This window comes from Neomonachus schauinslandi, chromosome 5 (genome assembly GCF_002201575.2).
Source record: "Neomonachus schauinslandi chromosome 5, ASM220157v2, whole genome shotgun sequence".
Lineage (NCBI taxonomy): Eukaryota > Metazoa > Chordata > Mammalia > Carnivora > Phocidae > Neomonachus > Neomonachus schauinslandi.
Window position 1 is genome coordinate 172225169 of NC_058407.1, and position 14678 is coordinate 172239846.

The 14678-nt window shown below is 54.2% G+C and overlaps 1 protein-coding gene across 1 annotated transcript; it reads left to right on the forward strand.

Annotated features, from left to right (window-relative positions):
- The first annotated feature begins 8472 nt into the window (after positions 1–8472).
- On the forward strand, positions 8473–9384 carry LOC110571868 (olfactory receptor 10AC1-like). Its single transcript, XM_021680053.2, has one exon. The coding sequence runs from the start codon at positions 8473–8475 to the stop codon at positions 9382–9384; it is 912 nt and encodes a 303-aa protein (XP_021535728.2).
- Positions 9385–14678: the final 5294 nt, after the last annotated feature.

The following is a 14678-nucleotide window of genomic DNA, read 5'->3' on the forward strand; positions in this document are numbered from 1 at the left end:
TTGTTTTCTTCATGTTTCTTGTGCTCAGAGTTTGCGGAGCTTCTTGGATATATGGATTTGGTTTTCATTTGGGATTTCGGGGATCATTATTTCTTCAAATATTTTTCTCCATCCTCCTCTACTTTTCTCCTTTTCACATTCCAATTACACATTTATTACATTGCTTGACTTTGTCCCACAATTTGCTGATTCTTTTTTTTTTCCTATCTGTATTTAACTTTGGATTGTTTCCATTGCGATGTCTTCAAGTTCACCAATCTCTCCTGCATTGTCTCCACATGGTGTATGTTTCATTTGGACCCAGCTATTCTCTTCTTTAGAAGTTTGACTGTCCCCCCTTTAAAATACTCCCCGTCTCTCCTTGGCATGACCAGTATTTCTTCTAGCTTCCAGAACATATGGAATACAGTTGTGATAACCCTCCCAGCGTCCTTGTCTACTAAATCTGTCATCTCTGGATTGGTTATGATTGATTTTTCACTTCATTATGGGTCATGTTTTCTTGCTTATATGCATTCCAGATTATTTTTTTATTTTTTATTTTTTAAATTTTTTAAAGATTTTATTTATTTATTTGACAGAGCGAGACACAGCTAGAGAGGGAACACAAGCAGGGGGAGTGGGAGAGGGAGAAGCAGGCTTCCTGCAGAGCAGGGAGCCCGATGCGGGGCTCGATCCCAGGACTCTGGGATCATGACCCAAGCCGAAGGCAGACACTTGACGACTGAGCCACCCAGGCGCCCCTCCAGATAATTTTTTTAAATCACAGATCACATGTTACAGAAAGATAGTTTGTAATTCTCCATAGTTAATCTCTCAGGGTTTCCTGGTGAATCTACAAGTGAAATCATTTTCTCTGATACCATTCATCAGCCTGGGTAAAGAGAGATTATTCTGACCCCTTTGCTGGTGCATAGCTAATCAGTGCCCCGCTCAAAATGTTCAAACAAGATTCACTGTTCCCATGGGTGCCTGGGTGGCTCAGTTGGTTAAGCGACTGCCTTCGGCTCAGGTCATGATCCTGGAGTCCCGGGATCGAGTCCCGCATCGGGCTCCCTGCTCGGCAGGGAGTCTGCTTCTCCCTCTGACCCTCCTCCCTCTCATGCTCTCTGTAACTCATTCTCTCTGTCTCAAATAAATAAATAAAATCTTTAAAAAAAAAAAAAAAAGATTCTCTGTTCCCAGACTATCTGCAGTGTTAATTCCTTTCCCTCTTTTTAAAATTTAAATCCCCCACCCCTCCCCCCCTTTTTTTTTGCTTATTTAGGACTCAGTCCATGGTTTTGATATCTACTGTACACCAGTAAACAGCATGCTGATGGTTAACTATGTGTCTTTACATTTTTCTTTGACACCAGACACAGAAGAATATGTATTTTAGGGTTTGAAAACAAGGAAAACTATATAAGGTGCTAAAAAAATGTATTATTTTCCCTTAGGGAAGAGGGAAGACAACAGTGTGGCAGGGAGTGAGGAGGGTCTCTGGAATTCTGGCAATGTTCTGTCTCTTCACTTTGTGAAAATTCAATTGTACCATTATTCTGTGTAGTTTTCTGTAAGTCTGTCGTATATCAATTATAATGCTTATTTTTTAAATGATGACTAACATCTGGTAAAAATAACATTGGATTCCTACCCCACATCTTACGGGGTAAATTGCATATCGATTAAGCACTTAATTGTTAAAAAAGAAACCACAAATGTTTGAGGAGAAAATGTGGAGAAATAATTTTTATTTTAAGAGTGTTTCAAGCATGATGTGCAACCCAGAAGCTACAAAAGAAAATATTGATGAATCTGACTACATTGAAATAAAACAATTCTCCGTGGCAAAACTCGCCATAAAAAACATCAGAAGACACATAGTGAGCCAGGAAAAAGAGTTACAATTCCCACTACAGGCAGTTGAATTCCTTTAATATGTATATTAAAAATGTCTTATAATCAATAGAAGCTAAGAGCCACAGGCAAATAGAAAAAATGGGGAAGAAAAAGAATATGAACGAACAGTGCAAAAAATAGAAATGTCTTTTAAAATAGGAAAAGAAGGTCAACTTTACTCACAGAGAAGTACAAGTTAAAATTATGCTGAGACACGGCATTTCTACCAAATCGAGGACAATCTGACAGCACCGTGTTGGTGAAGATGTGGAGGACGAGCAGGTGTTTTAATTTATTCCAGACGGGAGCACTGAGTGCTAGAATAAAGATGCAAAGTAACATGTGAATAACTAACAAAATAACTAAGACAATTTAAAATGCACAATCCCGGGGTGCCTGGGTGACTCAGTTAAGCATCTGCCTTTGGTTCAGGTCATGATCCCAGGGTTCTGGGATGGAGCCCCACATTGGGCTCCCTGCTGAGCTGGGAACCTGCTTCTCCCTCTCCCTCTGCATTTCCCCCGGCTCGTGCTCCCTCCCTCTCTCTCAAATAAATAAATAAAAAATCTTAAAAAAAGAAATAAAATAAAATGCACAAACCCATTGACCCTAATTACACACATGCCAAATACCATGTAGGTAAGGAAGGATATTTATTTCAGTATTGGTTGTAATGGCCAAAGATCAGAACCCATCTAAATGCCCTTCAACAGGGACTTGTCCAGTAAGTGATGGCTTCTAGAAGCACCTGGGTGGCTCAGTCAGTTAAGTGTCCGAGTCTAGGTTTTGGCTTGGGTCATGATCTCAGGGTCCTGGAATTGAGCCCTGTGTCGGACTCCGCGCTCCGCAGAGAGTCTGCTTGAAGATTCTCTCTCTCCCTCTCCCTCTCCCTCTGTCCTCCCGTCCTGCCCCACTCGAGCTCTCTCTCTAAAATAAATAAATCTTTTTTTAAAGTAGCAAATAACACACACATGTGCATGCTATCCCGCGTATACTTAGAATATCTCTGTAAGGAGAAATGGATCTGCTAAAGGCTGTTGCCTCTGGGTGGGTTTAGAGGCAGGGTTCTTGGGTCAGACTATTCTTTTACACCCTTCGAATTTTGAACCAGATATTTTTTTTTTAAAGATTTTAGTTATTTATTTGACAGGGAGAGACACAGCGAGAGAGGGAACACAAGCAGGGGGAGTGGGAGAGGGAGAAGCAGGCTTCCCGCGGAGCAGGGAGCTCGACGCGGGGCTCGATCCCACGACCCTGGGATCGTGACCTGAGCCGAAGGCAGACGCTCAACGACTGAGCCACCCAGGTGCCCCGATATTTCATATTTTAAAATATAAACAAAACTAATGCCTAAAATAGTTAAGAAGACTATGTAGCAAATGGAAAACAGGTGTCATTCAACGTTAAATGGGAACAGCAGGATACCGAATCGTCTGTCTCGAAGTGCTGTGGTCGTCTTTGCAATCGGGCAGTGAGAACTCGAGAAGTCTGTGTTGTTGCGTTTTGTTGCTCAGCACTTTGGGGTATTTTCCAGTGATGGTGGTGGTGGTGGAGAAGGTGCCTACCCCCATCCCCTCCACCAATCACCCCATTCTGAGATCCAGGCTGCTGACCACCCCTTAGTTCAAACTTTGGGGAAATGTGGAGTGAGCAGGCATGTTCCCCGTCCCAGTTTACCTCCGGCTCCTGCCGGTCCCTCCCTCCGTCCCCTTGGCCCAGAAGTTTCCAGCTCTCCCAGGACACCCCAGTCCAGATTTCCCAAGTTATCCTCCCCGCTCGTCCCTCAGCCCCCAGCCTTCTGAGACCGCCGTGCTCCTCAAGCTCCGCAGCTCCGGGCCAAGATCACTTAACAAGACCCTGGGGCTTTAGATGAAGCCAGACCCTTAAGTGGGCCCTGGGAAACCTATTAAGTCACTCTTGGCTTATGGTGAGCGTCCCTGGGAACAGGGGCGGAGACCACGGGAGAAGAGGGGGAACGATGTGGTGCAGCCGGGCTGCCCCCCATTTTCTACCAAGTCCTTCTATAGTCCGCTGCTACTTTATGATTTGTATCCACAGAGGAACTGCTATTTGATCTGGGCTGTGAAGAGTGAGTAGCTTTCCAGGTGGGGAAGGACGCTCTGATGTGGAGAAGGTGTGCGCTGTCAGGGAGAGGTGGGAGACCGGTGGACGTGTGGTGCGGACTGCTGCGTGGCTTGTGCGGAAGGCATGGCCAGGAGATGGGGGGACCGACAAGGCCCACAGGGTCTGTGTCGCGATGGCCGGAACTTGCCCTTCACCCAGGATTCAGGTCACCCACTCAGCCCAGACTGGATCTCTCCCCTCGCAGGCGTCACTGGGGGACGCATATTCCCCCATCCGGGATAGCAGGGTGAGCAAGGCACCAGGCCAGCCAAGATGCTGAGGATTTAATTCAGGCTGCCATTTAGGGTCTGGTGGCCCCAAGTCTGGCTTGAATGAATGAGTTTTCAGATTTTGGTCTTTTTTCTCCAAGGATGCCACGGAAGATCAGGTGTGGGTGCCAAGGACTTAGTGCAAAGCCCCTGCTGGAATTCACCAGCTTTATTTATTTTTTTAAGATTTTATTTATTTGACAGAGAGAGAGAGCGAGAGAGGGAACACAAGCAGGGGGAGCGGGAGAGGGAGAAGCAGGCTTCCTGCCGAGCAGGGAGCCCGACACGGGGCTCGATCCCAGGACCCTGGGATCATGACCCGAGCCAAAGGCAGACGCTTCACCAACTGAGCCACCCAGGCACCCCAGGAATTCACCAGCTTTAAACCCATGTTTTCAGTAGAGAGGAAATCCCACAAGGAGGGGAGTCTCAGGTCCAGAAGCCTGAGGGACATAGGAGACTGTCCTCCGCTGTCTGTCTCTCTGTCTCTTGTCTGTCTGTCTCTCCGTCTCTGTTTCTCTGTCTCTGTCCCTCTCTTCCTTCCTGTCTTTCTCTTTCTCTTTCTCCCTCTCTGTCTCTCTCTGGGTCTCTGTTAGCCCAGAGCCTGATGAACCCCCTGGGGCGGGATGCTCTGCCAAAGGCCGCATGTCTTCTCTCCCACTCTGCCCTCAGCAGTTCCCTTTGCCTGTCCCTCGTCGTGTGCCTCATTCTGTTTCTGCACCTCAATCTGCTTCCTTCTCTCTCCTCCAGCCCCCTTTCCGTTTCCCCCTCGCCTGGGTGGGGAAGGACCCACAGACAAGGCAGACAGAAGAGCACGGACTTTGAAATCAGACTGACCTGGGGACCTCTAGCTCAGGGGAGATGCTGTGTGACTCCCCCAAGTCTCAGCTCCCGCATCTGTAAATTAATAGGACTGGTGACGTGCCTGCCTCACAGAGGACTCACAAAGATCCAATAATGCTGGGCATGGGGCGCGTTTAGAGCTCGCCGTCAGGGCTGGGCGCGTGGCAGTGACTGTCACAGGGGCGTCGTCGCCGTGGTTCGGCTCCCCCCCCCCCCCCCCCCGCCCCCCCCCCCCCCCGCGCCCCTCGGCGTTTGGAGGGAATACGGGGCTGTTGCCAACAAAGGGAAGTTGGAGGCGATATCCGTGTCCCCGGGGCAACTTTCCAGGAGGCCTTGGCGGAAGAGCTGCGGGGAGCCTTTGGAGAAGAGGAAGCGAGGCCAGGCACTTGCAGGCTTCAGGGTCTTGGCCTCAGGGCAGAGAGGCCAGGTGACACTGGTCAGCCCCCTGCCTCCGCCTCCCCGGGCCCCGCACGTCCCTCTCCTCTCTGCCACTCGCTGTCTGATGTCTCCAGAGATCTTCAGCCAGGGCGGAATATCACCCACACGCGGGGAGCAGGAAGCACAGGACAGGACTGAGCGTGTGCTGATACGTTGGCGATCCGCTCCATACGGTTCCTGTATGTAGGCAGGGCTGTGCCAGGCGCTTTCCGGACTTGCTGCCGGCCCGTCATCACGACCGAGGAGGCTGCTGGTGCCTCAGGAGATTCAAACTCGGAGCTGTCTCTGCTGGTCGGTGAAACAGCTGAGACAACAGGTGCACGTGAACCCCAAGGCCCTCTTTGTGCCACTGGGCCATTCTGGCTCCAAGAGACACAAAGGATGGGCTTCTGCTGGGGAGAGAACTATGGCATTACATCCCGGGGCACTCCCGGGGCCCCCCACCGTGCCCTGCACACTGCAAATGGACACACACACACGCACACAGTGGCAAGGCTGGAAAGAGCTGTTTTGATAGGTACGCTGGTCTGAGGCTCTCCAAAGATCCATAAATGGATGCCAACCGTTAGGCCTAGGGTAACGCCTCCCTTACTGATCTAGTGTTCCAGAGTCACCCGATGCCCTTCAAAGTCCCTCATAGGCTCTTGGAACATCAAGATATCTTTAAAAAACGGCTTACCTTGGGCATGCGAGCGTAACCACACACACACAACTTTCGGTAGAACTGTACGATATCAGACCCTGAAGCAACTCTAAAGGCTGTCTGGTCCGGGTCTCTCACGGGGGAGGAACCAGACTGATACGTGGTGGCCCGCTTGCCGTCACACAGCAGATGGTGGGGGACGGGGTTCGCGGTTCACGGGCGGTGGCCAGCAGCGTGGGCTCTGTAGAAATGGCCTCGAGGCACCAGCAGCCTCCTGTGCGGAGAGGGAGCACCAGTTGAAGAGGAGGGAGCAGCTGGTGGGGGTGGGCTGCACAAGCCGCATCCGCACCAGCCTCAGGGCCGTCCACGCGTGCCTACGCGCTGAGCCCGGCAGGCAGCCGCTCGGCGTGGCCAGCTGAGGCTCCTGGGGAGGTGAGCTTGACTGAGGCTCCTGAGCGGTGCAGTTTTAAGGACTGGGGTGTGTGAAGAGAACGACGAGGAGAATATGCCTCTTAGTAGAGTGAATGAAGGGGACGGCGGGACGTCTGACGGCGGGGCAGCCAGCCCAACGGGACTCTGGTAGTCTGGGGGGGCACTGGCCCTGAAGATGACCGAGAGCATGGATCCCATCTCGGGATGAGACTGACACATGCTGAGGAGCACTTTAGGGGAGGAACCAACAGAAGGTGGGGACAGCTGTCTGTCGCCAAGGGGTGAGGCCTCTCCAGGACCAGAAACTCAGGGACATACAGGGACACGGGAGGCATACCTTTGGGAGAAATGCGGATTAATCCCCTCGCTTACAATAATTCAGCAAACAACAGACATGACTCAAACCTTCCGTTCCCGGAGCCTGAGTTTAGTGGCATTGCCATGACAACGGGGGGATGGGAGGATGACACCTGGGAGGCAGGGGTCGTCACCCACACGTAGCGTGTGACGTCAGCCCAGCTCTTCCCTGTAGGGAATGTGGGGACTGCAGGGCGTCCCAGGAAGCCCCCTCCCCCGTGTGCAGGGACAGGTCTGCTCAGGACAGGGGAGTCACCCCCTCCACATGGAGCCCGTGGTGCCAGCATGCAGGAGACAAAGCCGGAAGTCACACTGAAGGGGACTGGGGACACAACCCCGGGGCAAAGAAGGGAGAGTTAAGCCAAGAATTGTCAGCTGACGTTTGGAGGGTCATTCAGGTGAATGGTACTGGAGGCAGGAGCGCCGGCTGGTGTCCACTGTGATTGCTGGGGGGCTGGTGGAGAGGAAACTGGAGAGGTGAGAGAACAGGGAAGCACTCCCGGAGGCGGGCGGCGCACCTGCCCAGTCGTCCTGTGGGGTGCAGGAGGGGGGCTCCTCCACGGTGACTTCTGACTCTGGAAATGGGCCCGGGGCTAGCTCCATTCACAGAAGGTCGAGGAAGTTTCCTCGAGAAATGACGCCGTAGTTCGGGACAGGTTGCATTGGAAGTGTGGGCGGGGCGTGTGGGTGGCAGTGCTGAGGGTCTTCAGCTCGGAGAAGGGAGTGGGTCTGTGGGGGGCTGGGGCTGAACGTTGCAGCTTGGGCCTTGGGCGTGTCCACCATAACACGGGGCAGGTGCGCGTCTTCCCCGGGACAGAGCCAGAGAGAATGGGTAGGCCCAGGATGACCATGGGGGTGTCCTGAGTCCAGCTGATGGGAGCAGGAAAACATAAATAAGACAACAGCCAGGGCAGGTGAGGACAGGAGGGCGTGTGGTCTATCCGCAGAGAGCCCCGGGATGCGTGAGTGCAGGGGATAGGACGGGCCTCTGCGGACAGGAGACTCCGGTGCTGCTCCAGCCCCTCACCCGGGGCTTTGTCCCAGGAGCGACCATCTCCATACCCCAGAACCAGCCGCTCGGGAAAGAGCCTATCCCTTCAGAAATCTGAGCCCTCAGGCCACTGTCCACTCAGGTGTCCATCCCCACCTTCCTCCCTGAAGGCTGGCCCCTCGGGTGCAGGGGCTGTGGGCTCAGAATGCTGGCCAAACCCGGGGGCTGCGTGGACAGGTGTGCAGAGACACCTGGGTGCCTGGAAGAGCATGGGGCATGGAGGCCAGAGGGAGAGCAGGGGGTGGCTCCAGACATCTGAATTCCTGGGGGACACTGGGCTGGGGGCAACAAGGGGCAGAGAGCGCTGGCTTGGGGAGAAAGCCTGGTGTCTCCGGTGGAAGGGGTGTGGGGACCATCCGTGTGTTTTCTGGGAGGGATGTGTCACCGCGACCCTCCTCTCTGGCCAGTGTGCCTGTCCTCCCACAGGTCCTGACATGAGCCCCTGGCCCGAGTCCAACTGGACCGCCCCGCAGGAGTTCGTGATCCTGGGATTCTCTGGGTGGCCCCAGGGGCTGCAGCAGCTGCTTTTCGCCTTCCTCCTGCCACTCTATCTGGCCACACTGGCTGGAAACCTGCTCATCCTGGGCCTGGCTGTCGTGGACCCCGCCCTGCACACTCCCATGTACTTCTTTCTGGGGGCACTGTCCACTGTGGAGGTGGCCTACACGCTGGTGCTGACCCCGCACATGCTCGCCGGCTTCCTGCTGCCGCCGGGGGGCCAGGCGGTGGCCCGATCCACCTGCGCTGCCCAGATGGGCCTCTTTGTGGCGCTGGGAGGCTCCGAGAGCCTGCTGCTGGCCGCTATGGCCCTGGACCGCTACCTGGCCATCTGCCGCCCCCTCCACTACCCCCAGCTCATGACCACAGGGCTCTGCTGGTGCCTTCTCGCCTCCTGCTGTGCTGGGGGCTCTATCCTGGCCTTGGGGCTCACCACGGCCATTTTCCAGCTGCCCTTCTGCCAGGGGGGCTCGGTCAACCACGTCTTCTGTGACCTCCCGGCGGTGTTGGTGCTGGCCTGCGGGAACCACCAGCTGCAGGAGCGGGTCCTGCTGGCAGCTTGCCTGTTGCTGCTGATGCTGCCCCTGGCCCTGATCCTGCTGTCCTACACCAGGATGCTGGTGGTCATCCTGGGCGCTGGGGGGTGTGCAGGCCGCCGCAAGGCCTTCAACACCATGGTGTCGCACCTCACGGTGGCCGTGCTTCACTACGGCTGCGCCACGGCCATGTACGCCAGGCCCCTGAGTGGCCGCTCCCTCGAGGAGGACAAGTTGATCTCGCTCATCTACATCAGCCTCACACCGCTGCTCTACCCCACCATCTACACGCTGCGGAATCGGGATGTGTAGCGCGCCCTGCAGCGGGTGGTCAGCGGCAGGACGGCAGGGACCGTCCCCCAGGCTGACGCCAACTAACGGTGTGAGCCAGGTGGTGTCTGTCCTGAAATCGCCCTCACTGAGGGGAACCTCACCATCCAGAGCCATCTGGGGCTCCTCGGGATGGGCTGGACAGAAACCTGAGTACGGCGTACCAGGACTCCAAAATCGGACCTCAGCCTAGTTCTTCAGTGTCTGTGGACGTTTCAAGCTGAACAGTTCTCGTTGGTGGCCATGCACTGTGGGATGTTCCGCGGCCCTTGTCTCTGCTCAGTAGATGCCAGTAACACACCACTGCTCCCCCGCAGTTGAGATGATCAAAACTGTCACCCGACATGGCCAAACGTCACCTGAGGGGCAAGGTCAGCCCTGGTGGAGAACAGCTGCGCTGAACTCTGGCCACGCGGTATCTGCTGAAGAGAAACGAGTCCTCCTATACAAGAAGTTTACGGCTGCGTTATTGATAACAGACAAAAACTGGAAACGAGCCAAATGTTCATGGACATGGGCTAGACACAGAGATGGGGCGCCTGGGTGGCTCCGTTGGTTGGGCGTCCGACACTTGATCTCGTCTCAGTTCATGATCCCAGCGTCGTGAGTTCAAGCCCCACATTGGGCTCCGTACTGGGTGTGGAGCCTACTTTAAAAAAAGCAGGGGGGGCACCTCAGTGACTCCTTCGGTTAAGCATCCCACTCTTGATTTCGGCTCAGGTCACGGTCTCAGGGTCATGAGATCGAGCCCCCACGTCGGGCTGCACACTGGGTGTGGAGTCTGCTTAAGATTCTCTCCCTCCTGCTCTGCCCTTACCCCACCCCACTCTCTTTCTCTTAAAAAAAAAAAAAAAAAAGAATAGACACCAACAACCTGTGGCATATTCGTGTGCGGGAACTGTACACAGCAATGAGGAGGAGAGGTCTTCCTGTTGGCAGACGCAGACACAGACGTAATACTGAGTATGAGAAGCGAGACACCGAATGCCTCCCTCCTCGTAAGGGCAACGACAGACTCATCTGTGGAGGTTGATACCGTAAGAGGGGTCACCTGGGAGAAGGGTCTGTGTGGGCGCGGGCACTGGAGAAGTTCCATATTCTGATCTGGCTGGGAATGACATGGGTATCCGTGTGTGCAAATCTTCATCCAGATGCTTACCTTAGATCTGAGCACTTCGCTGTCCCTAAAATAAACCACAGCTGGTTCAACTGTTGTCAAGTAAGGCAGGCCGTCGGGATTGCCGTGCCCTTGCTCATGCTGCTTTATTTCCCTGGTACTCTCTTCCTCTCGTTCCACCTGCGAAAACGCCTTCCTCCTGTCAATGAGACAATGGCTGCGACTCCAAAATACAATTTCAGCATCTGCTTCGCTTTCCGCTCACCTACCCACGCCCCCCATGCAACTATACGGTGAGCTCTTTAAAGCCAGACCTCAGACCCTGTTCTTCTAGTTCCAGATCCGTGAACTTGGTAGTTCTTAATAAGAATTTGATGGGAGGAACAAACCATAGACGAGCTCCTGGGTTCTCTGGGGGTTTCACATATGGGCTACAGGCCCAGGGCATAGCATAGCTCTGGAGTCCTACCAAGGGCAAGAATCTGTCAGACCGAGTCCTCCTCTGGGGTCTGTTCTCAGTGTCAGAGCGGGCTGACAACCTCAGCTGGCAAATTCTTGGGCCCAACTTACCAATCAATGCAAGGAGCCTCAGAAGCTGCAGGCTTGTAACTTGGCATCCTAACTGCATTCAGAAAACTCAGCAGACCTGATTGTACCAGGGCCCGAGTCCCAGATTGTGCGGGAGGGAACTCTTCCGAAAAACAGCCCCCCGCCCCGTAGAGTCCCATTCAGACACCGGAATTCTGAGAGGCAGAATCAGTGCAGGTGGATCCTGCCCAGCTGGCCCCTTGGCGGGGAAATGGCCCACCTACAGGGGCTGCCTCGGAGCCCAGGAAGAAGGGAATATGTGCAGGCCACGCGCAGCTTCAAGAATGGGTCACCAGCTGCCTCAGACGACTCGTGACAGGGTCTCCGTCCTTCCAGCCACCCGCCCGCCTGCCCACGCCACCTGCTTTCTCACCTACTGTGTCTCCCTCAGGCCGGTGCTAGGAGGTGAACGGGATGTCCCGATGTGCACAGAAGTTCTGGCTGGAGGCCCTAGATGCGCCACCCCTCCCCGAATCCACCAGGTAGACAGTCTTGTATTCTGAAGGGGCACCCGGTGCTCAGCCGTCTGTGGTTGTGCGTGGGGCTGCTTTTGTTCCAGCTGGGCTCTGGAGCTGGGGTTAGGCTCCGGAGGGGCGCTCCACGAGCAATCCTGCGATGCAGGCTGCACCCCATTAGAGTGGGAGCCACAACCGAGGAGCCATCTGCATTTGACCAGCTCACAGGCCTCCCTGGGGCGAAGGCAGGGGTGGCTGTGGTTGATTTGGGGTCTGAGCTGTCACCGGTTCATCTCAGGCGGGGGCAGGCGCACCTGCGTCTGCGGCAGTAGCCCTGGGTCCCTGGGTCCCCGTGAACGGTTAGGCACGGTGGGCCCCTGGCCGCATCTCTGGGGGCGGGCAGCAGGTCAGAGCCGGCCGGCCCTCCTAACCACCCCCGTTGCACAAAGGCTTTAAGAACATGGCGAGTCTTGAGACGCATGAAGTTTCGAGTTTTGGGTTCTTTTTTCATTTATTTATTGAGATATAAGTGACACGTAACATGACATGGATCTCAGGTGTACAACACAACTCTATAGATGCGCATACTGTAAAATGATCACAGGAAGTATAGTTAACATCTCACATTTGCCACATTTCCCCTCTTGTGATGAGAACTTCAAAGATTGACTCTCAGCAGCTTTCAAACACGCGATAGTCTCCAGTGTCAGATTCTCTACCATCCCCCATCTGACCCTACAGACTCTTACGGGAAAGATCTGCAGTGGATGTCCCCCCGTGGCCACTTCCCTCTCCAGGGTGTCCCAGTTGGCCTCCCCAGGATAGGAGTGACTTGCAGCAACGTGACAGTGACAGGCGGACCCCCAGGCCCCCAGTGCTGACGCGTCGGCACTCTGCAGGCTGACCAGCCCAGGGCCACGTCTGTGGGCTTTGACTTTAGCAATGAGGTTGCTAACTTGCTCAGGCCTCGGAGGTGGCACTTGGACCACTGACATCAGGCCACTAGATCCTGTGCGACCATGTGCCAAGGGTGGGACCCACAATATCCCACGGGGTCAAGGGACAAGGTGTACAGCAACGGAGGGAGCGCGGGCCCCGCCGCATCTGCCTTTGCAGGGAGCTGTGCCTCCCCTGAGCGCGAGGGCCCCTATGGCGCCAGGCGGGACTGGGAGTCCCAGGGCCACCTGTGAGCACAGCTCGCAGGGAAGGAGAGTCTCTCTGGCCTGTAAGGGCACATGGGGCCCGGCAGGGTCACCACTCCTGTCCTGGCCGTTACCCCATGCAGCAGGTCCTCAGAGCCTCGGCCGGGCGGGTGCTCGGAGTGGGGAAGCTCGCTCGAAGTCCAACACTTGCTGGGGGAACTCGCCCTCCGCGGGGCGTTAACAGGTGGAAGACAGACCTGCAGGATCTCAAAGCAGCCCCCGTGGCCATCCTCCCAGGTCCAGGAGGACTCTGGTTGCTTCTTTCCCAGCTCACACTTCGGGATGGAAAGGAGCAGCACTCTGCATGATCAGTAGCCACAGAGCAAAGCCAGCGCCCGCCGAGGCCAGCAAGCGTGGGGCCCCCAGATGGCACGGCTCACCTGTTCCTGTGGCCGTTATGACGTTAAACTAACACTTGTTAAGGTGGTCAGCGGGTTCGACAGCAGGCCACAGGAGAAATGGAAACAGAGACGTTTATTATTCACAGGGCCCCCGGGGGGAGGAGTACACAGCAGGCCTGGAGGGGCCACACGGGATGTCAAGGCAGAAAGCAGACAGAAAGAGACTGGACCTGGGGCACGTGACTTTATTAGGGTCTGTAGGCTAGGACCATGCTGGTCAATGCAAACCAGAAAAAAGCAGGGCTTTTAGGTAAGCGCCATGGGGGTCTTCGCTAAGGAGCGTCAGGCGCTGGCGAGCAGGGGAGTCTGCAACTCGCAAGATGTGGGAGAAGCCACGTGGGGACCCCACATCCGCTGGTGGCTTCACGGCTGCAATCGGGGGGCCAGTGTCAGGGTCGGGTCCCCACAGACCGCTCGGCCAGACAACGCGGGGGCGGAGCAGCTTAGCCAGCTCTCGACAGGTGTGTATCTAAGATGCAATTTACCATTTATCCATCTGGGCATACGCTGTGCTGCCTGAATCTGTGAGCTCACGTCTTGTCAAATCCGAGCAGGGTTTTCTTTGAATATTTACTTGTCTTCCTCTAGTCTGCCTTTTAGGAACTCCTGCTTGCTCTTCTCGTTTTAATCTAGAGGCTTCTCTGTAGACGGACTCCTAGGAATCTGCTTTGCTCTACTCTGTTCATTTTCTCTGCAGCTGAGTATCACCTACCGCTGGGCTTTACGCTCAGCATTTTGATGTTCACGTTACAATGCCTGTATTTTTGTGTTCCCCTTTCCAAAGAGACCAGTTATCTGGCTTTGTGCCTTGCTTTCATGTGGTTTTAAGTTTTTGCTTTTAATCATTTGTAAAGGTAGTTATTTTTATAGAATTTTGTGTGTTTCCACGACCCTAAAATCCTGGATGTTATTTTGCTCAAGTGTCTGTTGACTCTCTCGCTGTGGATTGGTCCTTCATGTTGTGTAGTTTGGGATTATGAAGTCATGTTGGGTTTGTATGTCAGAAGCCTGACAAATGTGGGTTGAGGGTGTCTCCCTCCAAAATGTATTTTGTTTGCTTCTGTCATTTGTTTCAAAGACAGGGAAAATTTCTATATTGACTGGTTAGTTTTAAAACTGGGACGGGAATAGGGGAAATTCCAAATTCTGACTCACACGGGATGCTGGCTAGGGCTCATGAATCATTGGGGGTAAATCTTTCCCCATCAGAGCCCAAAGGAAAGACAGACAAGCTTTCTGCATGAGATTTTTTGCTAGTCCACCCCCTTTCCCTGTACGTACAGACTTCTGAAATTTCTGAATTTGTAAGTTACTTCAGTACCCACTCTCTGCCTTGTGTGCCCCAAGGCCTCGCCTCGTGTCCTCCTTTGGTCTCGAACACCCAAGCTTCGGGGTAAACCTAGTCAAACCCACAGGGCAGCTACAGCTTCGGCCCTCCAACTGCATCTCTGGCTCTCCGTTCAGCTCACCTCGCTGGCACCTGGAGACTCCATTGGTTTTCTTGCCAGCTGAA